A 22,051-nucleotide genomic window follows, 5' to 3' on the forward strand; every position below is an offset into this window, starting at 1 on the left:
TGTGAACAAATACAGACAAGAGGATAAAGCAAGTGGTGCTACTATGGTGCATATAACTAGCCTTCTATAATGTAAAACCAAAGGAAGAAATGAGAGTCCTAAAATGGAAGAGTGACCCCCAAACCTCTCCTGGCTACACTCGCCCTCCTTCCTAACTCTCTGTTAGGACATTTTTCCTTCCTTTGAGTTCTCACAGTGCAGAATCAGCCCCTTTGCTTCTGTTCTCCAGAGAGACCAAGAAGTGAGAAGAAACAAACTCTCACTCTGTCTGTGGACAGAGGAAGAGACCCCCAGGTTCCTTTGAGGGAGGTGGAGGCAGCCTTCCAGCTCCCCGACAGGGCAGGGCTGGGCGGGGAGTGGGAGCTGGAGGGCCACCGCTTTTCTAGCAACATAATGACAGGACAGTGACTGGCTTTGCCTCCCTTAGTAGGGGTTGGAAAGGAGGGTCAGGGACTCCTTTGAGGGTCCCTGGAGTTGACTGGTGTGGCTGCCACCTTCTACCCTTTGTGAAGTGGCTGAAACATAGCTCTGGCTAAAGGGCAGTAACATGGGAAGAGGAAGCGCTGACCGAAGCCTGACGGGGCCCCTGCGACCCCCTCCCAGCCTTTAGCTGGTGCCTGCTGGGTGTAAGGCTCATGCAGGCGCCAAGCACTGAGGATGCAGGAAAGAAGGAGACCCAGATCAGTCCTCCTTCCTCATAGCTGTGGCTCTTGGGTCCTTGTGATTGTGACCTACATCAAGGAAGTCATTTAAGTCACATGTATTTATGCATGTGTGACTCAGTTATTTTGTCTCACGTGGCAGGATGTGGGGCTCAACTTGCTAGCCTGTTCTATCCTTCCCCATTAAAAAGTGCTGGTTACAGTCCGTTGAACTGAGGTTTTTTTCCTTTTTTTTTTTTTTAAATCTTTTTAGGGTCACACCAACGGCATAGGGAGGTTCCCTGGCTAGGGGTTGAATTGGAACTGTAGCTACTGGTCTACCACACAGTCACAGCAACAGATCCGAGCCACATCTGCTAGTGACACCACAGCTCACGGCAACGCCAGATCCTTAACCCACTGAGCAAGGCCAGGGATCAAAACCGTGTTGTTACGGATACTAGTTGGGTTCATTACCGCTGAGCCACGAGGGGAACTCCCTGAGATCTTGATGCAGGGATGTGCAGTGGATCAAGCTGAGCAGTTAGAACACGCCGGTCTGGAGAAAGATACCTAACACATGGCAGGACAAAACCAGGAATAAGCACGGCCACGGATGTGCACACAGAATGTGTGGAGCCCCAACAGGACATGGTGGCCAGGGAAGTCCCTTCCTATGCCTTTCGCATTTCCACTGGGGGGCACGCACAGCACGCCCTGCGGGAACATCTGCTGGTGTGTTCCTAGCACATCTCTGGCTGGCTGCTCACCCCTAGCAGAGGCTATAGATACCGCCTCTGGTGACTCTATGAAACCATCTGTGAATCCAGAGACAGGATGGTGGCAGACCAGCCGCTCAGATTCCTTTCCAGCCCTAGAACTGTCCCATTCAGACAGCAGTATCCCAAGCACAGAAGCCCACACCGATGCCTTCATTTCAATCAGGAGCCTTTTTGGAGTTCTCATCGTGGCTCAGTGGAAACGAATCTGACAAGCATCCATGAGGATGCAGGTTTGATCCCTGGCCTCACTCAGTGGGTTAAGGATCTGGCATTGTCGTGAGCTGCAGTGTAGGTCACAGATGCGGCTCTGATCCCGAGTTGCTGTGGCTGTGGTGTTGGCCGGCATCTGCAGCTCCCATTTGACTCCTAGCCTGGGAACTTCCATGTGCCAAAGGTGCGGCCCTAAAAAATAAAAAGAGCCTTTTGTTCTTTTCAGACCCAGCACCAGTGGGTCTTGGGTGCGAAGAGGGGGAAGCAGGTCCCGGAGGCAAAGAGCAGGGCAGCGAGGGCCAGGAAAGCAGTGGCTGTGGGCTGCTGATATGGAATGAAGATTCGATGCATGGAGGTGACCCAACACCACTGCACAAACTTCTTCTTCTGGGCTGTACTGCCAATGAGTCCTGGGGCCAAGTTCCAAGAAGCAAACAGGGTACCAGCAGACGACCCCAGGAGAGTCCATGCATGGAGTTTACTGAGGAGCTGCATAGATAGCGGAGAGGGAAAGCCTCTGTGCGACGGAGTCATCACGAAGGAAAGAACGAATGACACATGAATATTTAACGTCTAAGAAAACACCCGGCGGCACCCTGGAGCCAAGAAATGCTGTGGGTTAAGAGCATGGGCTTTGGACTAAGACTGACCTGGGGACAAATCCTGGTGTCGCACTCCCTGTGCACGATTTGGAAAACACCTGAGAACAGAGGGGAGTCTGACCCAGTCCCGACCTTCCGGAAATCCACATCTATTGCTGAACCTCCCTGGATGCCTCATGAGTAAAGCAGGGATAATGAAAGCATAGCTGTGAGGTTTGAACATGAGAACGGCTGAGCCCCTGGCACAGCGGGCAACGAACAGCTTAGCTGTCTGACTCTGGGTGGTGAGAAGCATTGGAGAACAGGACCAGGGAGATGGGTCCATGGCTGTGGCCATGGGAAGCCCCACCTCTTCTTTTCACATCCTCTTCCTCCTACTGCCTTAGAGCAAATAGAAGATACCCTCTCCTGATGGCATCGCTCGCATCTTAAAGATGCAACCCTGTGGGAAATCAGTTAGTCTGTTGAAGCCTGACTCTTTACATTTATCCCAATTTTGTTCAAACCTGGAACACACGGGCCAGAGGTAACTGTCCTTGCCAAGTTCTATGGAATGGTGGGAGGAGCCAGCCATGGAGGCCCATGCAGAAACAGAGCAAAACGACTCTCCCCTGGGTGCTGGGGGTTGGCCCAGCCAGACTCTCCCACCCCCTACAGACAGATGAGACCCCAGGCAACCAAGAGCAGAGGCCCGGCAGCTGGGGGTGGAGGGTGGATCCTGACAGCTGCTGGGAGAACACACATTCCTTCTTCCTAAATCCATCACATGGAAACCTCCCTTAAGATCCATCTCCAGGGGCAGGAACATCTCTTCAGAAGCCCTAACTCCAGGGATTTGAATGGGGACAAACACCAGCACACCAGGTGCTGGCCCAGGACGGATCTAAACATCCTCAAAGGCAAAGCCTGCCCTAGGACGGTGATGCTTCTGACTGCAGGAAGAGCTGCAGAAAACACTCTGCAGGGTTTAAAAGGGTAATTTAAAACCGTGAGGGAGTTTCCGTTGTGGCTCAGCAGTAATGAACCTAACTAGTATCCATGAGGATGCGGGTTCGATCCCTGTCCTTGCTTAGTGGGTTGAGGATCTGGTGTTGCCATGAGCTGTGGTGTAGGTTGAAGACATGGCTCAGATCTGGCATTGCTGTGGCTGTGGTGCAGGCCGGCGGCTACAGCTCTGATTTGACCCCGAGCCTGGGAACTGCCATGTGCTGTGGGTGCGGTCCTAAAAAGACAAAACAAGAAGAGAAGAAGGTGAAAATGTGAGATCTCATGGTTTGTGAAACAGTGATAGAAAATGCAAGTGGACAGTGTCTGTTGGCCCCTAGAGAGTTGCAAAGTCCATTAGCATGTTAGAGGCATTACGAACTCCAATAGCAAAGAACTTGGCGTTAAATCTCTGTTTAATCCAGTGTTTCCCAAACATCTTGGGTCACAGAAGCCTTTTGCCAGTAAACAGATCTTTCTGTGGAACATCACTGGCTAAAGGGCAAATCAGGGCCTCCTCTCATCAATGCTGAGCCATGGATGCAGCAGCCTGCCTGGGCAAGGACATAGTGGGCTGTCCTCAGACGTGACTGGCCAGGGCCAGAAAGTCCACACTTGTTATTTTAGCCCCTCTTCAAGGTTACGTCTGAGCTTATAAATGGAGCAATAGGGCACTTGGGTGGAGACAGTCCGAGCTCATGGGTGGCCTGGAAGCTTCTGTACAAACTAGCTACCATGAAGGGCTGCTGGAGAAGCCCGGGTTTACATGTAGCATGGGAACCCTTGAAGAGTTTTGAGAAGCTGGTCTGTGCTGCATTATTTTATATATATATATATAATATTATTTTTCATATATTTATATATATTAATAATATATTTTATATATTATTATATATGTAAAATAATGAGAGCAGCCTATATATATTATTAATACATAATTGTTTACATATATTTATATATATTTTATATATATAAAATAATGAGAGCAGTCTATATAATATATAATTATTAATACATAATTATTTTTATATATTTATATACATTTATATATATATAAAATACTAAGAGCAGTCTATATATCATAATATATAATTATTGAGATCAGCATATATACATATATAGAGAGAGAGACAACACGCCAGCCACACATTACATCAGAAATGATGACAACAGGGAGCAGTGGGAAGGAGACCCATCTCCTGTCCCTTGGATCTAGTGTCCATTCCAGCTGTTTACTGCTTGGTTTAAAGTCTGATTGGCTTCTGTCCTCCGGCTTTTGGAGGGGACTAGTTTTCCTGGCATAAACATTTATTGAACTCTGAAAGGCCAGATCTTCTGTGTAGATTAATTCATGATTTCAAAGACGCTTTGAAGCTGGCAAAACATTCTGTTATTTCCAAGAGTTATTACGACTGAAATCCTGGCACAGATGAGGAGGTCAGCCTGTAATCTTGTTTAGATCTTTTTAAATTTAGAAACTTTACAGTGGGTTAAAAATAGATCACATTTGTGTACTTTCCCTCCTTTCATCTCCACTGCAATGGCTGCTCAGCAAGTCTGACCTACCCTCAGTATCAGCCAGAGAAATTCCTGCACTTGTCACCCGGGAGTCGGCGAAGCCAAAATAAAATCATTTTCAAAGGGATTTGGGGTGATGCTAGTTATATGACTGAGCAGAGTTACTCATAATACCTTCTAGAATTAAGAGCACGGGACTATCCCTAAGATCTGTGAATGGTCTGTGGATTCCTGTTAAATGGATACGTGGGCTACAAGGGAAGTTTTCAACAGTGCTGTCCTGGAGGGCTTGTGCCCTTACCTATGGATCACAAAAGATCATGATGCTTAAGTAAAAGAAACTGTATGAGGCTGGAAAATCAGGTTATTTATAACTGAAAGTTACATAAAGATTGCACCTAATAGGGTATCACCTCCCACCAGAATGGCCATCATCAAAAAGTCTATAAACAATAACCACTATAGAGGGTGTGGAGAAAAGGGAACCCTTCTACACTGTCAGTGGGAATGTAAATTGGTGCAGTCACTATGGAAAACAGTATGACGGTTCCTTAGAAAACTAAATATAGAACTACCATAAGATCCAACAATCCCATTCCTATGCATCTATCTGGAGAAAACTATAATTCAAAAAGATCCATGCACTCCAATGTTCACAGCAGCCCTATTTATAATAGCCAAGAGATGGAAACAACCCAAATGTCCAAAACAGAGGATTGGATAAAGAAGATGGGGTGCATATGTACAATGGAATATTACTTGGTCATAAAAAAGAACAGACTAATAATGCCATTTGCAGCAACATGGATGGACCTATATGTTGTCATACAAAATGAAGTCAGTCAGATAAAGACAAAACATATGAGGTCACTAATACGTGGAATCTAATAAAAATGATAGAAAGGAATTTATTCTACCAAAACCAGAAACAGACTCAAAGATTTCAAAACCAAACATAATTACCAAAGGGGAAATGTTGGGGAGAGGGATACACTGGGAGGTTGGGAGGACTGTATAGCACAGGGAAATCTACTCAAGACTCTGTGATAGCCTATATGGGAAAAGAACCTGAAAATAGTATATATATATATATTATTTATATATATTATATATATATATCCATTAAATGTATAACTGATCACTTATAACTGATTCTCTTTTCTATACATCTGAAATTAACACATCAATGTAAGTCAACTATAGTCCAATTAAAAATAAAAAGTAAAAAAAAAGATTGCACCTGATCTCAGAAGAGCCAAATAGCATACGTTATCTCCTGTGGTATTTGCCAGGGCTAATGGGGTGCCAGCCAGCATTTTCAAGCCCAAAGATAGCATTACACTCAAGATTACCTCGTCATGATTACTTTACCTTCATGAACATGCTAAATCCAGTTTTAAGGAGATCAGTGAGGCCTGAAGACATGTGTTCAATGTCAACTGGATCTGGCCTCTCTGGATTAAATATTTCCTCCATGACCTGCTTCAACAATGGCTTATAGGATGCCTGGAAAGACAAAATATTGTGCGGTAAGTAAAAGGGTTGGTTTGGTTTGTCTGGAGAGAAGATAGCTTTATCTGTACCAAATGAAACAAAACAAGTTTATTTTTGACACTGAGCCATGGCTCTGGTTGTGTGTGTGTGTGAAAAGGCAATAACATTGGTTTCCTTGGGGAAATTTTTACCCATTACACTAGCACAGTTTTTTGTTTCTCATACTCCTTTCCACAAGCAAATACCTTTTCCCAGAGCTATCATCACCGGATGGCTAATTTCTCAATCTAGATTTCAAGTGACAATTTTGTGCATGAAGTATATGAAAAGCGAAGTATTGTTAGCAGACACAGACAGGAAGATGGTGTCCAGGAGTTCCCATCGTGACTCAGCGGAAACGAATCTGACTAGCATCCATGAGGACGCAGGTTCAATCCCTGGCCTCGCTCAGTGGGTTAAGGATCTGGTGGTTGCTGTGAGCTGTGGTGTAGGTCACAGACGTGGCTTGGATCTGGTGTTGCTGTGACTGTAGCGTAGGCTGGCAGCTACAGCTCTGATCTGATCCCTAGCCTGGGAACCTTCATATGCCTCAGGTGCGGCCCTAAAAAGACAAAAAAAGATGGTCTCCAGTCTTTCCTAAACATTTTTTTTAGAATTATGCTCCCTTCTGCTAGGCTTCAGAATGTCTTCTTACAATGTATTGTCAGTAACCAAGCCCAAGGCAATCTCTCCTTCTTTTAAAGTGATCAACTCCAAGTACAAGTTGACCAGGAAAAGAAGCCAAGATGCCAAAAAGAAATCTGACCAAGGTCAGGGCTTAGAGAAAGCAGGCCACATGGCACCACAAGAATTTCAGTAGAATTCAGTTGAAGTGAATTTATAACAACTTCGGTTTGGTAAGTGGCACTAAACCTATTCACGTTTAGGTAATATTTGGAGAGGCAGCTGGTTTTGACCAATGTATATTTTTTTTTCTTCTTTTTCGGGAGGGGGAGGGAGTGAGGGAGGGAGAGGGATCGGGAGGAGGGGAGGGAGGAGGGAGGGTCGAGGGGAAGGGAGGGGAGGGGATGGGGGGAGGGGATGGATTTCATTATGCAGGCGACTTTTCTCTACCTCCTTCTCTGCTCCCCTCCTCCGACTGCACCTCCTTCTTTCTTCTTTCTCCTCCCTCCGTCATTCACATCCAATTACTTCCTAATGCACTTCTTCCTTCTCCCTTCCCTTTCTGCTTTCTTCTTTTTTTTTTTTTAAGGGCGAAGGTGCAGCATATGGAAGTTCCCAGGCTTGAGATCAAATCAGAGCTGCAGCTGCCAGTCTACATCACAGCTGCAGCTGCAGCAATGCCAGATCTGAGCTGCATCTGCTCATGTCAATGCCAGATCCTTCACTCACTGAGCAGGGCCAGGGATTGAAACCACATCCTCGTGGACACTAGTTGGGTTTATTTCTGCTCAGCTGCAATGGTAACTCCCTCATACAGTCATTTTTAACTCTAATTTTCCTCTTATTCCAACTTTCTTCCCTAAAATATCTTAGAAATAAAGCAGGGTATACATCATCAAAGTCAGAAATAATCATTTAACTGGAAGGTAACAGGTGCAATTGTCAGGAGTAAGAGTAACTTGAATTGAGAGTACAGATCTCCTGTTTATTAAACAAATAGACCATTGCTGTGCCCAGAGATCTCACAGGTAAATACACCATGAAAGGGGAAGCCCTGGGCAGAGACACCAATAACAGAGACATTTAAAAAACCAAAACTATGAGTCAACCTTCCCCCCATAATAAAGCTATAATACCGAGGCAGATTTTTTAAATTTCTCATACAGGCAGAAATCCGGAGGTTTGAAAATATACTCTTTGGATGAGGCCTTGGGGAAATGGGCACATTCATATATGGCTGGCGGGACTATAAATTGTTACCATCAGAGTGGATTTTAACCTGGCAATACTTATCAAAATCACAACTGCATCTGACCAAGCAATTCCATGTCTAGGAATGTATCCTAAAACATGCTAATGTATGCGGAGGAGATCCATAAAGGGCTGTTTCTTATTTATAATAAACACCAAAAGATTGGAAATGACTCAAGGGCCCATCAGTAGGGAGCTGTTTAATACATGGGATACATCCAGAGGAAGGAATGCTATGGAAGTGAAGAGGGAAGCTATGTGCTGATGGTAAAAAGCAAGGTGCAGAATAAAGTGTGAGAAGAGAAAGCAAGGTGAGGAACAAACAGGGTATAAGATGTGCTGGTATTTGTGTAAAATATGCCTGAGGGAATATGAAAGTTTGCATTTGCTGAAACATGCAAAAAGTAAACTCTTAGAGGCGTTTCCATTGTGGATCAGCTGGTTAAGGACCCAATGCTGTCTCTGTGGGGATGTGGGTTTGATCCCTAGCCTCACTCGTTGAGTTAAGGATCTGGTGTTGCCATGGCTGTGGCACAGCCTTCAGCAGCAGCTGCGATCCGACCCCAGGCCCAGGAACTTCCATGTGCCATGGGTGCAGCCAACAAACAAACAAACAAACAAACCCAACTCCAGTGTGATATACAGAGGCCAGTGTCACTGGGTGGGGGACCAGACAAGGGACAAAAGTGGGAGGAAGCCTTTTCACTGTGTTCCTTAAAAAAAACAAAAAAAACAGTTAGGAGTTCCCGTCATGGCTCAGTGGTTAATGAATCCGACTAGGAACCATGAGGTTGCGAGTTTGATCCCTGGCCTCGCTCAGTGGGTTAAGGATCCAGCGTTGCTGTGAGCTGTGGTGTAGGTCACAGATATGGCTTGGATTTAGCATCTGTGGCTCTGGCATAGGCTGGCAGTTATAGTTCCGATTAGATCCCTAGCCTGGGAACCTTCATATGCCGGGGGTGCAGCCCTAAAGATCAAAAAAAAAAAAAAAGAAAAGCACAGTTAAAACACCATTATATATATACACACACACAGAGCAAGCAAGAATGGCCTTAAAAAAAAAAAAAAAAAAAACCTGGAGTTCCCGTCGTGGCGCAGTGGTTAACGAATCCGACTAGGAACCGTGAGGTTGCAGGTTCGGTCCCTGCCCTTGCTCAGTGGGTTAACGATCCGGCATTGTCGTGAGCTGTGGTGTAGGTCGCAGACGCTGCTCGGATCCTGCGTTGCTGTGGCTCTGGTGTAGGCCGGTGGCTACAGCTCCGATTCGATCCCTAGTCTGGGAACCTCCATATGCCGCAGGAGAGGCCCAAAGAAATAGCAAAAAGACAAAAAAAAAAAATCCCTGTTAAAAATTAATTATTTATGCATAGAAGAGATTGGAATAAAGCAGACCAAGATGTACATTAGGTTAACTTGAGGTTCTGGGAATAGTGACATTATTTTCTTCTTTTTCTGAATTTTTCAAAATTAACAGGCATTCCTCTGGAAGTATAAGATAAACCAATAAATATTTTCAGTGTTTAATAAAAAAAAGGTCATGGAATGGCCTCTGAATCCTACACATCCTCTTCCCGGAGTAAAGTGTCTGGAGAATCCTTCTATCATCTCAGGTTCTCTGGACATTTAATCTCTTAAATTTCAATCTCTTTAAACTGCTCTCCATGGAGAAGTCCTTTGGCCAAAACTCTCCTATCTTATCAGCTTTATCACCAAATATTCATCAACTTCTTCCTGGGGAACAGAGTCTAATTTTTAGCCGGGCACTTGATCAGCTGGCTAAAAGGCTCCATTCTCCAGCCTCCCTTGCTGCTGGGTCTGGAAGTTCCCGGCAATGAGGTGTTAAGTAGAAAGCAAGTGGAACTTGTTTCTCTTTTTTAATAGGAAGGGTATGCTTTCTTCCCCTTTTTCTGTTCTACTGTCTGGAATGTGGCAGTGATGGCTGGAGCTGCAGCAGCCACTGGGGAAAGACAGGGCTATTCCTTAGTGATGCTGGCACAGAGGGCTGGAAGAAACCCAGGTTGGCAGTGACTGGTGTCACCATAACCATAAAACCAGAAAACAGACTGATTCAGAGCCTACTTCACATGACAAGACAAAACCTTGCATGCTTAAGCCATTATGGTTCAGACCTCTGTTACCTGCAAGGAATGAAATTCTGATACAAAGTATAAAGGGAAGGCTTACTTCATTTAGCATGAGGGTCTCTAGTAAGGCTTTTATTTCTTTATTTTCCCTTTATACTTCTTTATACTTTGTATCAGAATAAGTCAAAGTAAGTCAAAAAGAGAAAGACAAATACCATATGATATCACTTATATCTGGAATCTAATATACAGCACAAATGAACCTATCTACAGAAAAGAAACGAACTCATGGACATGGAGAACAGACCTTGTGGTTGCCAAGGGGGAGTGGGAGGGAATGGGATGGACTGGGAGTGTGAGGTTAGTAGATGCAAACTATAGCATTTGGAATGGATAAGTGATGAGATCCTGCTGTATAGCACATATCTATATCTAGTATATCTAGTCACTTGTGATGGGACATGAGCGAGGATAATGTGAGAAACAGAATGTATATATATGTATGACTGGGTCATTTTGCTGTACAGGAGAAACAGAACACTGTAAATCAACTATGATAGAAAAAATAAAATCTTAAAAAATAGGCGTTCCTGTCGTGGTGCAGCAGAAACGAATCCGACTAGGAATCATGCGGTTTTGGGTTCGATCCCTGGTCTCACTCAGTGGGTTGGGGATCTGGTGTTGCCATGAGCTGTGGTGTAGGTCGAAGACATGGCTTGGATCCCGTGTTGCTGTGGCTGTGGTGTAGGCCAGCAGCTGTAGCTCCAATTAGACCCCTAGCCTGGGAATCTCCATATGCCATGGGTGTGGCCCTAAACAACAAACAAACAAACAAAAAAACCACACACAGGCACACACAGAGACACACAAATAAACTATTGTTTATCTGTTAAAAAAATAAATAAAAGGCCATTTCTGCCTCCCAGGAGCTTACGGTTATTTGTTTTATTTGTCTATTTGGAGTTTTAGAGACTAACTTTAAGAGGAACCACAGAGAAATACCCACAGGTTGTCATGTTTTACAGAGGAAAGTGTGTATACCCCCAAACGCCAAACACCAGAAAAGGCTGTTGTTCTCCACAGGATGCACCTTCTGTAAGAAGGAAGAGTAGTGATTCTGTGAAGAGCACTCAGAAGGGCACAGGAGAAAGGTGGTCTTGATGCCCAGCTAACACGCTCTGCCCAGGGCCACCTCTGTGCAAAGTTCAGTGTACGGGTGACAGGAGGGCTCTCAGGACTGCTTCTCTGGAAACCCCCGCATGGACTGGGAGATGGAAAGAAGGCAGCGTGGAGGGTTAGGGACCCTGCTCTCCCCCTTGCTCGACATTTAGCTAACTCTGGGGAATGAAGCTCTGGGTTCCCCTTGAACAGTGAGTAGAGACTTGGAAGCGCTATTTCCTGAACATCTTCATTCTTTTTTAAATTTTATCTATTTATTTTTTTTTTTGTCTTTTTTAGGGCCTGTACCAGCAGCATATGTAAGTTCCCAGGCTAGGGGTCCAACTGGAGCTACAGTGGCTGGCCCACACCACAGCCACAGCAACACAAGATCCTTAACCCACTGAGAGAGCGCCAGGGATTGAACCCACATCCTCATGAATATTAGTCGAGTTTATTACTGCTGAGCCACCACCGGAACTCTAACACCTTTGTTAGGAATTCATCGATCATTAGATGTTACTGGGCAAGGTTGTAAATCTTTTTGATTCTTTTTTAAGGTATGCAGGTAAGATTTATTTAGAGTAAGAAAAGAAACCACAATTGACGTACAAAAAAGCAACAGATAACAAACACATCATATAATCCAGAGAAACAACAAAAATGTGTTTATTACTGAGCTGCCTGACATATCTCTATCATGATCATTTCCTGCATTTCCTGGCTGTTCTCTCTCCTATGATATTCACATGACATTCTCATGATTATCTTCTCCTATGAAAGCAATTTAAAAAAATATATATATATATACACTTTTTTTTTTGTCTTTTTGTCTTTTCTGGAGGTTCCCAGGCTAGGGGTCTAATTGCAGCTGTAGCCACCGGCCTACACCAGAGCCACAGCAATTCGGGATCCGAGCTGCGTCTGCGAACTACACTACAGCTCATGGCAATGCCAGATCCTTAATCCACTGAGCAAGGCCAGGGATCAAACCTGCAACCTCATAGTTCCTTGTCGGATTCAGTAACCACTGAGCCACCAGGGAACTTCCTAAAAATATTATTTTCAATAGCGAGATATGATGGTTATTAAACTGCTGTCTCTCAATCCCAAACTCTCCTTTCGGTACTGGTTCTGGGATGCTGGCCTGCAAGCCGTACTTGTGCTTTGCCCTCTAGATCTGTTAGGCTGCCAACGGGGGGCCGGGAAAGAAGACTGGAAAACAGGAAAAACAGGCAGGAACCTGACCCCCATCTACTTGCCATTCCTGCCAGCATCACCCTGGCAGTGGCCCCTTACCACTTAAAGCTGTCCCTTCTCTGGACTTGTAAATCATAGAATCCAATATTTTACTTTTTTTGTTTAAGCCAGTTGCAGGTTTTTTTTTTCTTTTCTGTTTTTACTTGTAACCAAAAGGGTTCCCAGGCTAGGAGTCAAATTGGAGCTACAGTGCCAGCCTACACCACAGCCACGGCAACCCAGGAGCCGAGCCATGTCTGCGATCTACACAGAAACACTGGATCCTTAACCCACTGGGTGATGCCAGGCATCGAACCCGTGTCCTCATGGATACTAGTGAGGTTTGTTAACTGCTGAGCCGTGATGGGAACTCCAAGTATTGTTAAGTTAAAGAGATGGCAATAGGTTTTGCCGCTTAAATATTATATAGAAAAAGACCTCTAAATTCTTTAAAACAACTAACCATAACATAAATTACACTGTCCATTTAAATAGCACAGTTTGGGAAATACTTTCCCAGGTACAAAGCAGTACTTGTCTCCTGACTTAGCAAACCCATTTCTTAGTTTTCCCAATTAGAGTTTTAATCATGAGAACTTTTGGCTCTTTCCTCACTTAGTTTGGATTTTTTTTTTTCCTGCCTCAAATCATGTCACTGAAATCTCATTGGAATGAACAACTTTTGGCAGTAGCTTCTTAGATGAAGAGCCTCTGTCAGAGAATTTTCTTTCCTTTCTTGCTCTTTCTTTTTCTTCCTTTCTTCCTTCCTTCCTTCCTTCCTTCCTTCCTTCCTTCCTTCCTTCCTTCCTTCCTTCCTTCCTTCCTTCCTTTCTTCCTTTCTTTCTTTCTTTCTTTCTTTCTTTCTTTCTTTCTTTCTTTCTCTTTCTTTTCCTTCCTTCCTTCCTTTTTTAGGGCTGCACCTGTATGTTCCTGGGCTAGGGGTCAAATCAGAGCTGTAGCCACCAGCCTACGCCACAGCATAGCACCGCCAGATCTGAGTCGCATCTGTGACCGACACCACAGCTCATAGCAACGATGGATCCTTAACCCACTGAGAGAGGCCAGGGATCAAACCGTCATCCCCAGAGATACTAGTCAGGTTCTTAACTCGCTGAGCTGCAACAAGAACTCCCTCACAGAGTTTTCTCTTTGGCCAGAAGCTACCCACTTGTCAGCAAAGGACTGCAGAGGTGGCGATGGTGAGACAGATGTCTTGTCCTAGCACCGGGCTCAAAGTTCTCCTCATACATTAGGATGGGCCAGAGGGGAGATTAGTCACGTAGCTTGCCTCGACACAGAAGGGTTAACCAGAGTCATTTAATTTTCCTAATCAAACACTCACTTTCAGTGCATCTTTTATCGGGAAGGAGAGGAATTAAAAGCACAGACACATTCATCCTTATTTCTCACTTATACCACATCCAGTATATGCGGGCACTAGGGGATCTGTGTCCTACACACTCGTTCTCATAACCAGGTTCCTGCTATCGAGTGGTCCCACCGTGCCCTGTGGCCCTGGAATCCTCCCCTGAAGCCCTTGAATCTCATCAGCAGCGGATGAAAGAGGAACAGTATAGAGGATTTTCAGAGGTTTTATGGGCTCGGCCTGAAAGCGATCTGTATCACTTCTGCCCATTGTTCACTGGCCAGCGCAGGTCACAAACCTACATTTACCTGTAAGGGAATCTGGAACACATGGTCTAACCGTGCCAGGGAGAAACAGAAATGGAGTTTGGGAAACACAACCCGCATCACCACTGCCACAGATACACCGTGAAGTCTGGATTGAAACATCAATATCATTGGTTCCTTAACAACTGGCAGGTTGCTTGTTGTCAGCAAAGGATTATTAAACCTCGTTCCCCTTCTTCGTAAGAATGTGACCTTTGGTTAACTTTGTAGCTCTGTTTCCCTGGTAACCTGATAAGCGAAGAATGTCAAACTCTAGCCAGGCAAGATTGCTTAGGATAAAAATGACCCCAGCTTCGTAAATTGCATTAGACTGGGAGAAGGATAAATAGTGGACAGAAAGCCAGGGCTTTGGGCTTGAGTACCGTGACTCTCGTATAACTGGCCTTGTCCCTTGGAGGAATGCTGGAAGCCATATCTGTAGTGTTGTTTCTGAGAAACTGGCTTCTAGAGAGTAGAAGGGACTGAAGCCAGCGGACTCCTGATCCCCACCCTCTGCCCCCCACCCCCCATGACCATGTGAGTCTAGATCCCTCACTCCTCAGCTGTCACTTTCACAGATGGTCACAAGGACTATTCCAGAGAAGGAAAATCACTGCTGCTCCCTATGGTGAGCTGTGTTCCTGTTCCGGGCACACTGGTGCAGGTGGGGGCTGGGACCACAGAGCCGACTTATCTGCTCGGCACAGAATGTATGATGCCTCGGGCCCACAGGACTGTTAGGGACCCATGAACATGTATTAATTTCTTTTGAAATCAGAAGGAAAAAATGGGAGTTCCTGTAGTGGCTCAGTGGGTTCAGAACCCGACTGGTATCCTGGAGAATGTGGGTTTGATCCCTGGCCTTGTTCAATGGGTTAAGGATCCGGCGTTGCTGTGAGCTGTGGGGTAGGTCACAGAGGCAACTCAGATTGTGCACTGCTGTGGCTGTGGTGTAGGCCAGCAGCTGCAGCTCCGATTCGACCCCTAGCCTGGGAGCTTCCACATACCGTGGGTACAGCCCTAAAAAGACAAAAAAAAAAAAAAAAAAGAAGAAGAAGAAGAAGAGAAAAAGAAACTTTTAGGTCAAAGATAAAGTTCCAATATATAATATTAACATATTGGTCTCTATACCAATACAACTGTATGATGTAATTATATATAATTGAATATATAAGAATATGATTATAAATATATATGAATAGATTCAATACATTTATCAAAATACAAGCATATTAATATAATTTTATTATACATAATATTTAATACAGATTTATTCAAATAAATACATATACTTTTTTTTTTGTCTCTGAGCCACAACAGGAACTCCAAGTATAGTTAATTTAAAGAGACGGTGATAGGTTCCCAAAATATACATATGGAAGAGGGCCATGAAGGCAGAAGCACTTAGGGCCATGAAAATCCTAACATGGGCCTGTATGACAGTCTTGTGAGGCCAGCCTGAAAGTTTGGCAGAGTCTAACAAGGCCCCTGTGGATGTTACACATGAAACAGGTGACGTTTCCTAAAAAATAATCTTTTAATGAGAAACCCTCTTTTCTTCTTTAAATGGGCAATATCTCTTCCAGAACAAACTGGGCTTTTAAAAATACCACAGTTAGTTAAAATATGAAAAGTAAAATATTTGTGTCTATGTCTCTGGTTACTCTTTCATGTGGAGATAATGCGTGATTAGTTCTAGAAGACTCTCATTGACCTGAATCTAACTCTTGAAGAAAGGTATTGATTATATTTTGCCATTATACCTAAGTCAGAGGCATTTTGGGAAACTAGTCAAATTCCAACATCTTCATGAATTTGGCACACCTTAAAGATGGCTTAGGATATCAGTTTGCAAGGGAACTTGAATTGTTGTCACAATCACATAGCCATCAGCCAGTGCTGCTGTGCCTGGGTTTGCTGGTTGGTGTTGGCACAGCCAGGGGCACTCTCAGTCCTGCTTCTAAGAATGCTTCTCTCTTCTCTACCAAACTGACTGTAAACAACCAATTGCTTAGGACAAATGGACCAGTACAGGGGTTATGTGTTTTGTTATAAACCAAGACTATACAGAGAAGCATTTGTTCAAAATTGGTCTTGGCTTAATTTGAGCACTCCATGGCTTATTTATTCTTATTTTTTGCTATAGTACGACTGATTTTTTTTCCTCTCTTTTCATCTTCTTCAAGAAAATGGTTTGTTCTGCAGATAAATTTGTCTACCTATTCATCCATCCATCCATCAATCCTGCAAACTAGAAGCAGATTTCTTTAAAAATTTTTGAGTATAGGGGAGTTCCTGTTGTGGCTCAGTGGTTAACTAATCCAACTAGGAACCACGGGGTTGCGAGTTCAATCCCTGGCCTCACTCAGTGGGTTAAGGATCCAGCATTGCTGTGAGGTGTGGTGTAGGTCACAGATATGGCTTGGATCCCGCGTTGCTATGGCTGTGGTGTAGGCCAGCGGCTACAGCTCCAATTAGACCCCTAGCCTGGGAACTTCCATATGCCACGGGTGCAGCCCTAGAAAAGACAAAAAGACCAAAAAAAAATTTTTTTTGAGTATAGTCCCTTCAACTTCAATATGAGGAAACCAAAACCCAAAACTATTAACTAAGTTGCCTTTATTCACACAGGCAGTTAGAAGTTAGACTCCAGGACAGAGTCAAGTTTCCTGGTCCCCAGTCTACTCCTGTCTAATGCAGATTCTTTCAAAAAGGATGCTAGCAGGGGTTTCTGTTGTGGCTCAGTTGGTTATGAACCCAACTAGTGGGAGTTCCCATTGTGGCTCAGTGGTTAACGAACCCAACTAGCATCCATGAGGACTTGTGTTCAATCCCTGGCCTTGCTCAGTGGGTTAAGGATCTGGCGTTTTTGTGAGCTGTGGTGTAGATTGCAGACGTGACTCAGATCCCGAGTTGCTGTGGCTCTGGCATAGGCCGGCAGCTACAGCTCCTATTCGACCCCTAGCCTGGGAACCTCCATATGCTGCTGGTGTGGCTCTAAAAAGACAAAAAGACAAAAATTAAAAATAAAGTGACCCCAACTAGTATCCACGAGGATGTGGGTTCGATCCCTGGCCTCCCGCAGTGGGTTAAAGATCTGGTGTTGCCATGAGCTGTCGTGTAGGTTGCGGACGTGACTTGGATCCCATGTTGCTGTGGCTGTGGTGTAGACCAGCAGCTGCAGCTCCAATTCGACCCTTACCCTGGGAATTTCCATCTGCCACATGTGCAGCCCTAAAAAGCAAAAAAACCTAAAAACCAAAAAACAAACAAACAACAACAACCCCCCCAAAACAAACAAACAAAAGCCCTCAAAAACAAACAAACAAAGAAACAAACAAACAAAAAACGATGCTAGCAGGTCTAGCGGGGAGGTACATAGAGTCAGGAGGAAGACAAGAGCTTAGGACTTGGAAAAGAACAGCTGGTGGCCAGGGCTGGGGATTGATGATGAAGAGACTGGGCTGAGGGACTGCTCAGAGGGCCATATTTCACCAGGCACAAGATGAATCAAGCCTTCTCAGGCTCTCCTGGTTCTAAGGGCTCTTGATCAACATGGCCAGAGGCGAGCAAGGCAGTCCGCATCTGTGGAAGGTTTCCTCCAGTGCGGCACAGCACTTTGAGGCTTCTGCCAAAGCAAGTCATGCAAGAGCCACGTGGTATTTTGTCTGAAGGCGCTCAGAAGCACCTCGCCCTGAGACATCTGCCTAACAGCCTCCTGATGCTGCAGCTGAGGAACACAGCACATCAAACACTGGCATTTAGGAAGGAGGTTAGGTCTCCCATGAAACTGGAACATTTGGAGTGAGAAACCAAAGCATAAGACTTGCTGCCCAGGCAGAACCGGGGCTTAGGTTTCTGGTCAATAGAATCTATAGACAAACACGACCTTTCCCAACAAATGGGCATCAGCAGTGAACTGTGACCAGAGGCTGCAGCTAAAGGGACTTAGCTGAGAATGACTTGAGAATGACTCCCTTTCTGTGCAGCCCAACTCCTAACAAAGGAAACAATGAAATGCTACAAAAGAGGACGAAGAGAAGGCCTATTTTGTCCTTCACCGTGATTGCTCTAGCAAATGCTTACCTAGCACTGTGTGTCAGCTCCCATACTTAGAGCTTTATATGCATAAACTCACCTAGTGATCAGAACGCTTTTTACACAAGAGGAACTAGGCACAGAGAGGTGAAGTAATTTGCCTAAGCTCACACGGTTAGTAGGAGGCAGAGTTGGGCTATGAACACAAACACAGCTATTAACTTAGGTGCTAACCTCCCTCTCACTAAGAATTAAGAACAAAAGGAAATGCCTTCTGGATAAGATCTTCAGTCCAGGATCCACTCACCCATCCATCCATCCATCCATCCATCTATGCACCCAACCATCCATCTACCCACCCACCCACTAGGTGGCAAGCTTTGGTTGGATTGTGTATTTACCATGGTAAGCAAACACAGCAGCTGTCTCCAGCTACAAGCCAAGAGCTTCAGTGGCAGCTTCATGGTCCCCATCATGCCCCCGATCCTAGTTGTGGCAGAGCTACTGGTTTCCTTGGTGTGTGGTGAGGTTCTGGGCTCGCTTCTGGAGACCTAGTTTAGATCCTACTGTTCCGGCTTCTCCAGAGATTTGATATGTACCTAATTCTTTGTATGAAATCATGTTCTCCTTGAAATGATGAGAGTGGTGTCTGCTTTCTGCACCTGAGCTGTGACTGACACTTTTTCTAAAGGGCTAAAGGTTGAAGGTTAAATAAGAGGTGCCTCTAGTGCTAGCACGGGAAACAGACGTGGCTTTGAGTGCCAACTCATTGGCATCAGAGCAGGAGAGAGGTGCCCTGAAAAGAAGGATCCAGGGAAGAGAGCACAGATATGCAGGAGCAGTCAGAGGTGGAAAAGGAACCCCCGTCAGAGCAGGTCTAGTGCTTTCCTGGGCATCTCAGGGAGTCCAGGACATCCTAAGGAGATTCTGTAAGGAAATGACATGGGGCTAGACAAACAGTACAAATGTTTCCTGGAGCTACTGGGCTGAGGACCAAATTGTGAGAATGGGTGGACAGAGAGTTGCCCAGCCAAGGTCCATCTTCAAATCTAGACACAGCTGGACTCTTTCTAGCCTGCACATTTGTCCTTTTGTTGACACATATTTTTGTCCCCCCAAATCCTCTAATATACGATAAAGCTATATGTCCTGCATTCAAGATGCACCCAACAGGAGGGGTTGGGGGAAGGATGGAGTGGGAGGTTGGGATTAGCAGGTGCAAACTCTTATGTAAAGAATGGGTAAACAACAAAGTCCTACTGTATAGCACAGGGAATTATATTCAATATCCTATGATAAATCATAATGGAGAAGAGTATCTTTAAAATATGTTTAAATATTTTTTAAATACATGTACCTATATGTCCATATAACTGAATCGCTTTGCTGTACAGCAGAAATTAACATAACACTGTAAATCAACGCTACATCAATAAAAAGATCATTTCCATCAGAATGTACTTGAAAGCCAAAAAAATATGCATCCAACAAATACTTAAAAGCATCCACTACGGGTACAAGATACCATTCTAGGCACAGAGTATATGGCAGCGGACAAACCAGATCAAAATCCTTGTCCTCATAGGGCTTACACCTGTGAGTGAAAACTTCTTTAAATTAAGAAGAAGTGCTGAAAAACCCTAACAGGTAAACACTATCCAAAATCCCATCAAAAGCTCTTTCTCTTCCATGTAAATATAGTGCAAGAAGCCAGAGTTCCTCCTTGTCTAGCCAACACTTCCTGTTCTCCAGAAGGTAACCATGACAAATTTTTTCCTAAAATGTTTAAGACTTATTAAATATACATACCATACACTTTGTATTTTATTAATTTTTAAACAAAAATAGAATGACATTTTATAGAACAATCTCCAACCTTTTCTCACGCAATCGATCATGGATGAACTTCTGGTTTTGTTTGACTTCTCCAAGCAGAGCCTGAGACAAGGATTCAAATATAGTCCCTGCCAAGTCCCCCACCTATCTGTATGGTTGCACAGCATGTCACTATGCGTCTATATCATTATTTGTCTAATCCCCTCAAAATATACATATACTTCTCGCCCTGCCCCCTACTTCCCGCTCGCTGGAATTTTGGATGCTCGGTGAATGTTCTGATGCTATGGATTCCCTACAAGGGAAGGATATGCAAAGGTCCTCTTTCACGCTTTCAAAGGTGACGGCTGCAGGAGAGTTCTGAGGTCTGGAGAAATGACCGTGCTGCCTGCAGGGAGATAAAGTCTAGGAAACTTACCATTGTCCTTACCATGCCTGAGATTTCCAGCTATGACATGTTTATGTGAAGTTGCCCAAATTAGTTACCATGATGATCATAAAACTGAAAAGACCTCATTAATTAATTTATTTTTTTAATTTTTTGGCCACACCCATGGCACCCTGGACACCACAGCAGTGACCTGAGCCGTAGCAGTAACAACCTGGATCCTTAACCATTAGACCATCAGGCAACTCCAAGACCTCGTGATTCAGTGGTTTATTTTCCCCTTGCCAATGATAGTAGCCACTTGCATCTTGACATCCTTTGGTCTAAATTGCATATATCACCAGTTCAATCGTATCTTCTAGAACTTGTCCATACTACTGCAGTTAAGATTGGGAACTTTTTTTTTTTGTCTTTTGTTGTTGTTGTTATTGTTGTTGTTGTTGCTATTTCTTGGGCTGCTCCCATGGCATATGGAGGTTCCCAGGCTAGGGGTCGAATCGGAGCTGCAGCCACTGGCCTTTGCCAGAGCCACAGCAACGCAGGATCCGAGCCACGTCTGCAACCTACACCACAGCTCACGGCAACGCCGGATCATTAACCCACTGAGGAAGGGCAGGGACAGAACCCGCAACCTCATGGTTCCTAGTCGGATTCGTTAACCACTGCGCCACGACGGGAACTCCCAAGATTGGGAACTTTTTATTTTAGGGCTGCACCTGTAGCATATGGAAGTTCCCAGGCTAGGGGTCAAATTGGAACTACGGCTGCTGGCCTACACCACAGTCACAGCAATGCAGGATCTGAGCTGCATCTGCGACCTACACCACTGCTCAGGGCAACGCTGGATCCTTAACCCACTGACCGAGGTCAGGGATCAAACCTGTGTCCTCATGGATACTAGTTGGATTTGATTCTGCTGTGCCACAATGGGAACTCCAAAATTGGGAACTTTTTAACGACAAAACTGCAACTGATTAATTATCTGGGTGATTTTTACTTGTATTTTTTGACAGTGATGCTCTCAGATCATTTAACAAAGGATGAAGATTTATATTCCTGAGTTGAGTGCCAATTTCTAAGGTCATTTGTATCTCAGGGGGTGATTTCAGATACCCATCAGCACCATCAATCAGTACTTCTAGAGCCTCCGTGACAACCATGGTATAGCGAGGGAGGGGGTTTTATGTTGGCAGCAAAGACCTGGCATCTGGTCCTGGCCACCTGTGAGCCTGTGGCAAGTCCCTGTGGCCTTTCTGGGTCTTGAGATAATAATACCTCTCTGGCCTGCTTGTCATGAGGATCAAAGGAAAAATCAAGTGCAGGTTGACTCTTCAAATGTCAGCTACTCTATGAAGATATGGGAAGAAGAATCTGGATTTTGCTGGGCTGTAGTGGGTAAACTTAGTCCTTATCTAAATACCTGCCTTAAAGAGTAAGCACCCCTCATCATGCCATTCAACTCTCCAAAAAGTTATAGAAAACAAGAGTGCAT

The 22,051-nt window shown here is 44.6% G+C and overlaps 1 protein-coding gene across 1 annotated transcript in view; it reads right to left on the reverse strand.

Annotated features, from left to right (window-relative positions):
- Window positions 1–22,051, reverse strand: part of SCFD2 (sec1 family domain containing 2) — a 422,076-nt gene that overhangs the window by 29,041 nt on the left and 370,984 nt on the right. Inside the window, exon 7 of the mRNA XM_047797932.1 lies at window positions 6,109–6,243. Coding sequence (XP_047653888.1) covers window positions 6,109–6,243 — 135 coding nt within the window. The remainder of the gene's footprint in view (window positions 1–6,108; window positions 6,244–22,051) is intronic.

Source organism: Phacochoerus africanus, chromosome 10 (genome assembly GCF_016906955.1).
Source record: "Phacochoerus africanus isolate WHEZ1 chromosome 10, ROS_Pafr_v1, whole genome shotgun sequence".
Classification (NCBI taxonomy): domain Eukaryota; kingdom Metazoa; phylum Chordata; class Mammalia; order Artiodactyla; family Suidae; genus Phacochoerus; species Phacochoerus africanus.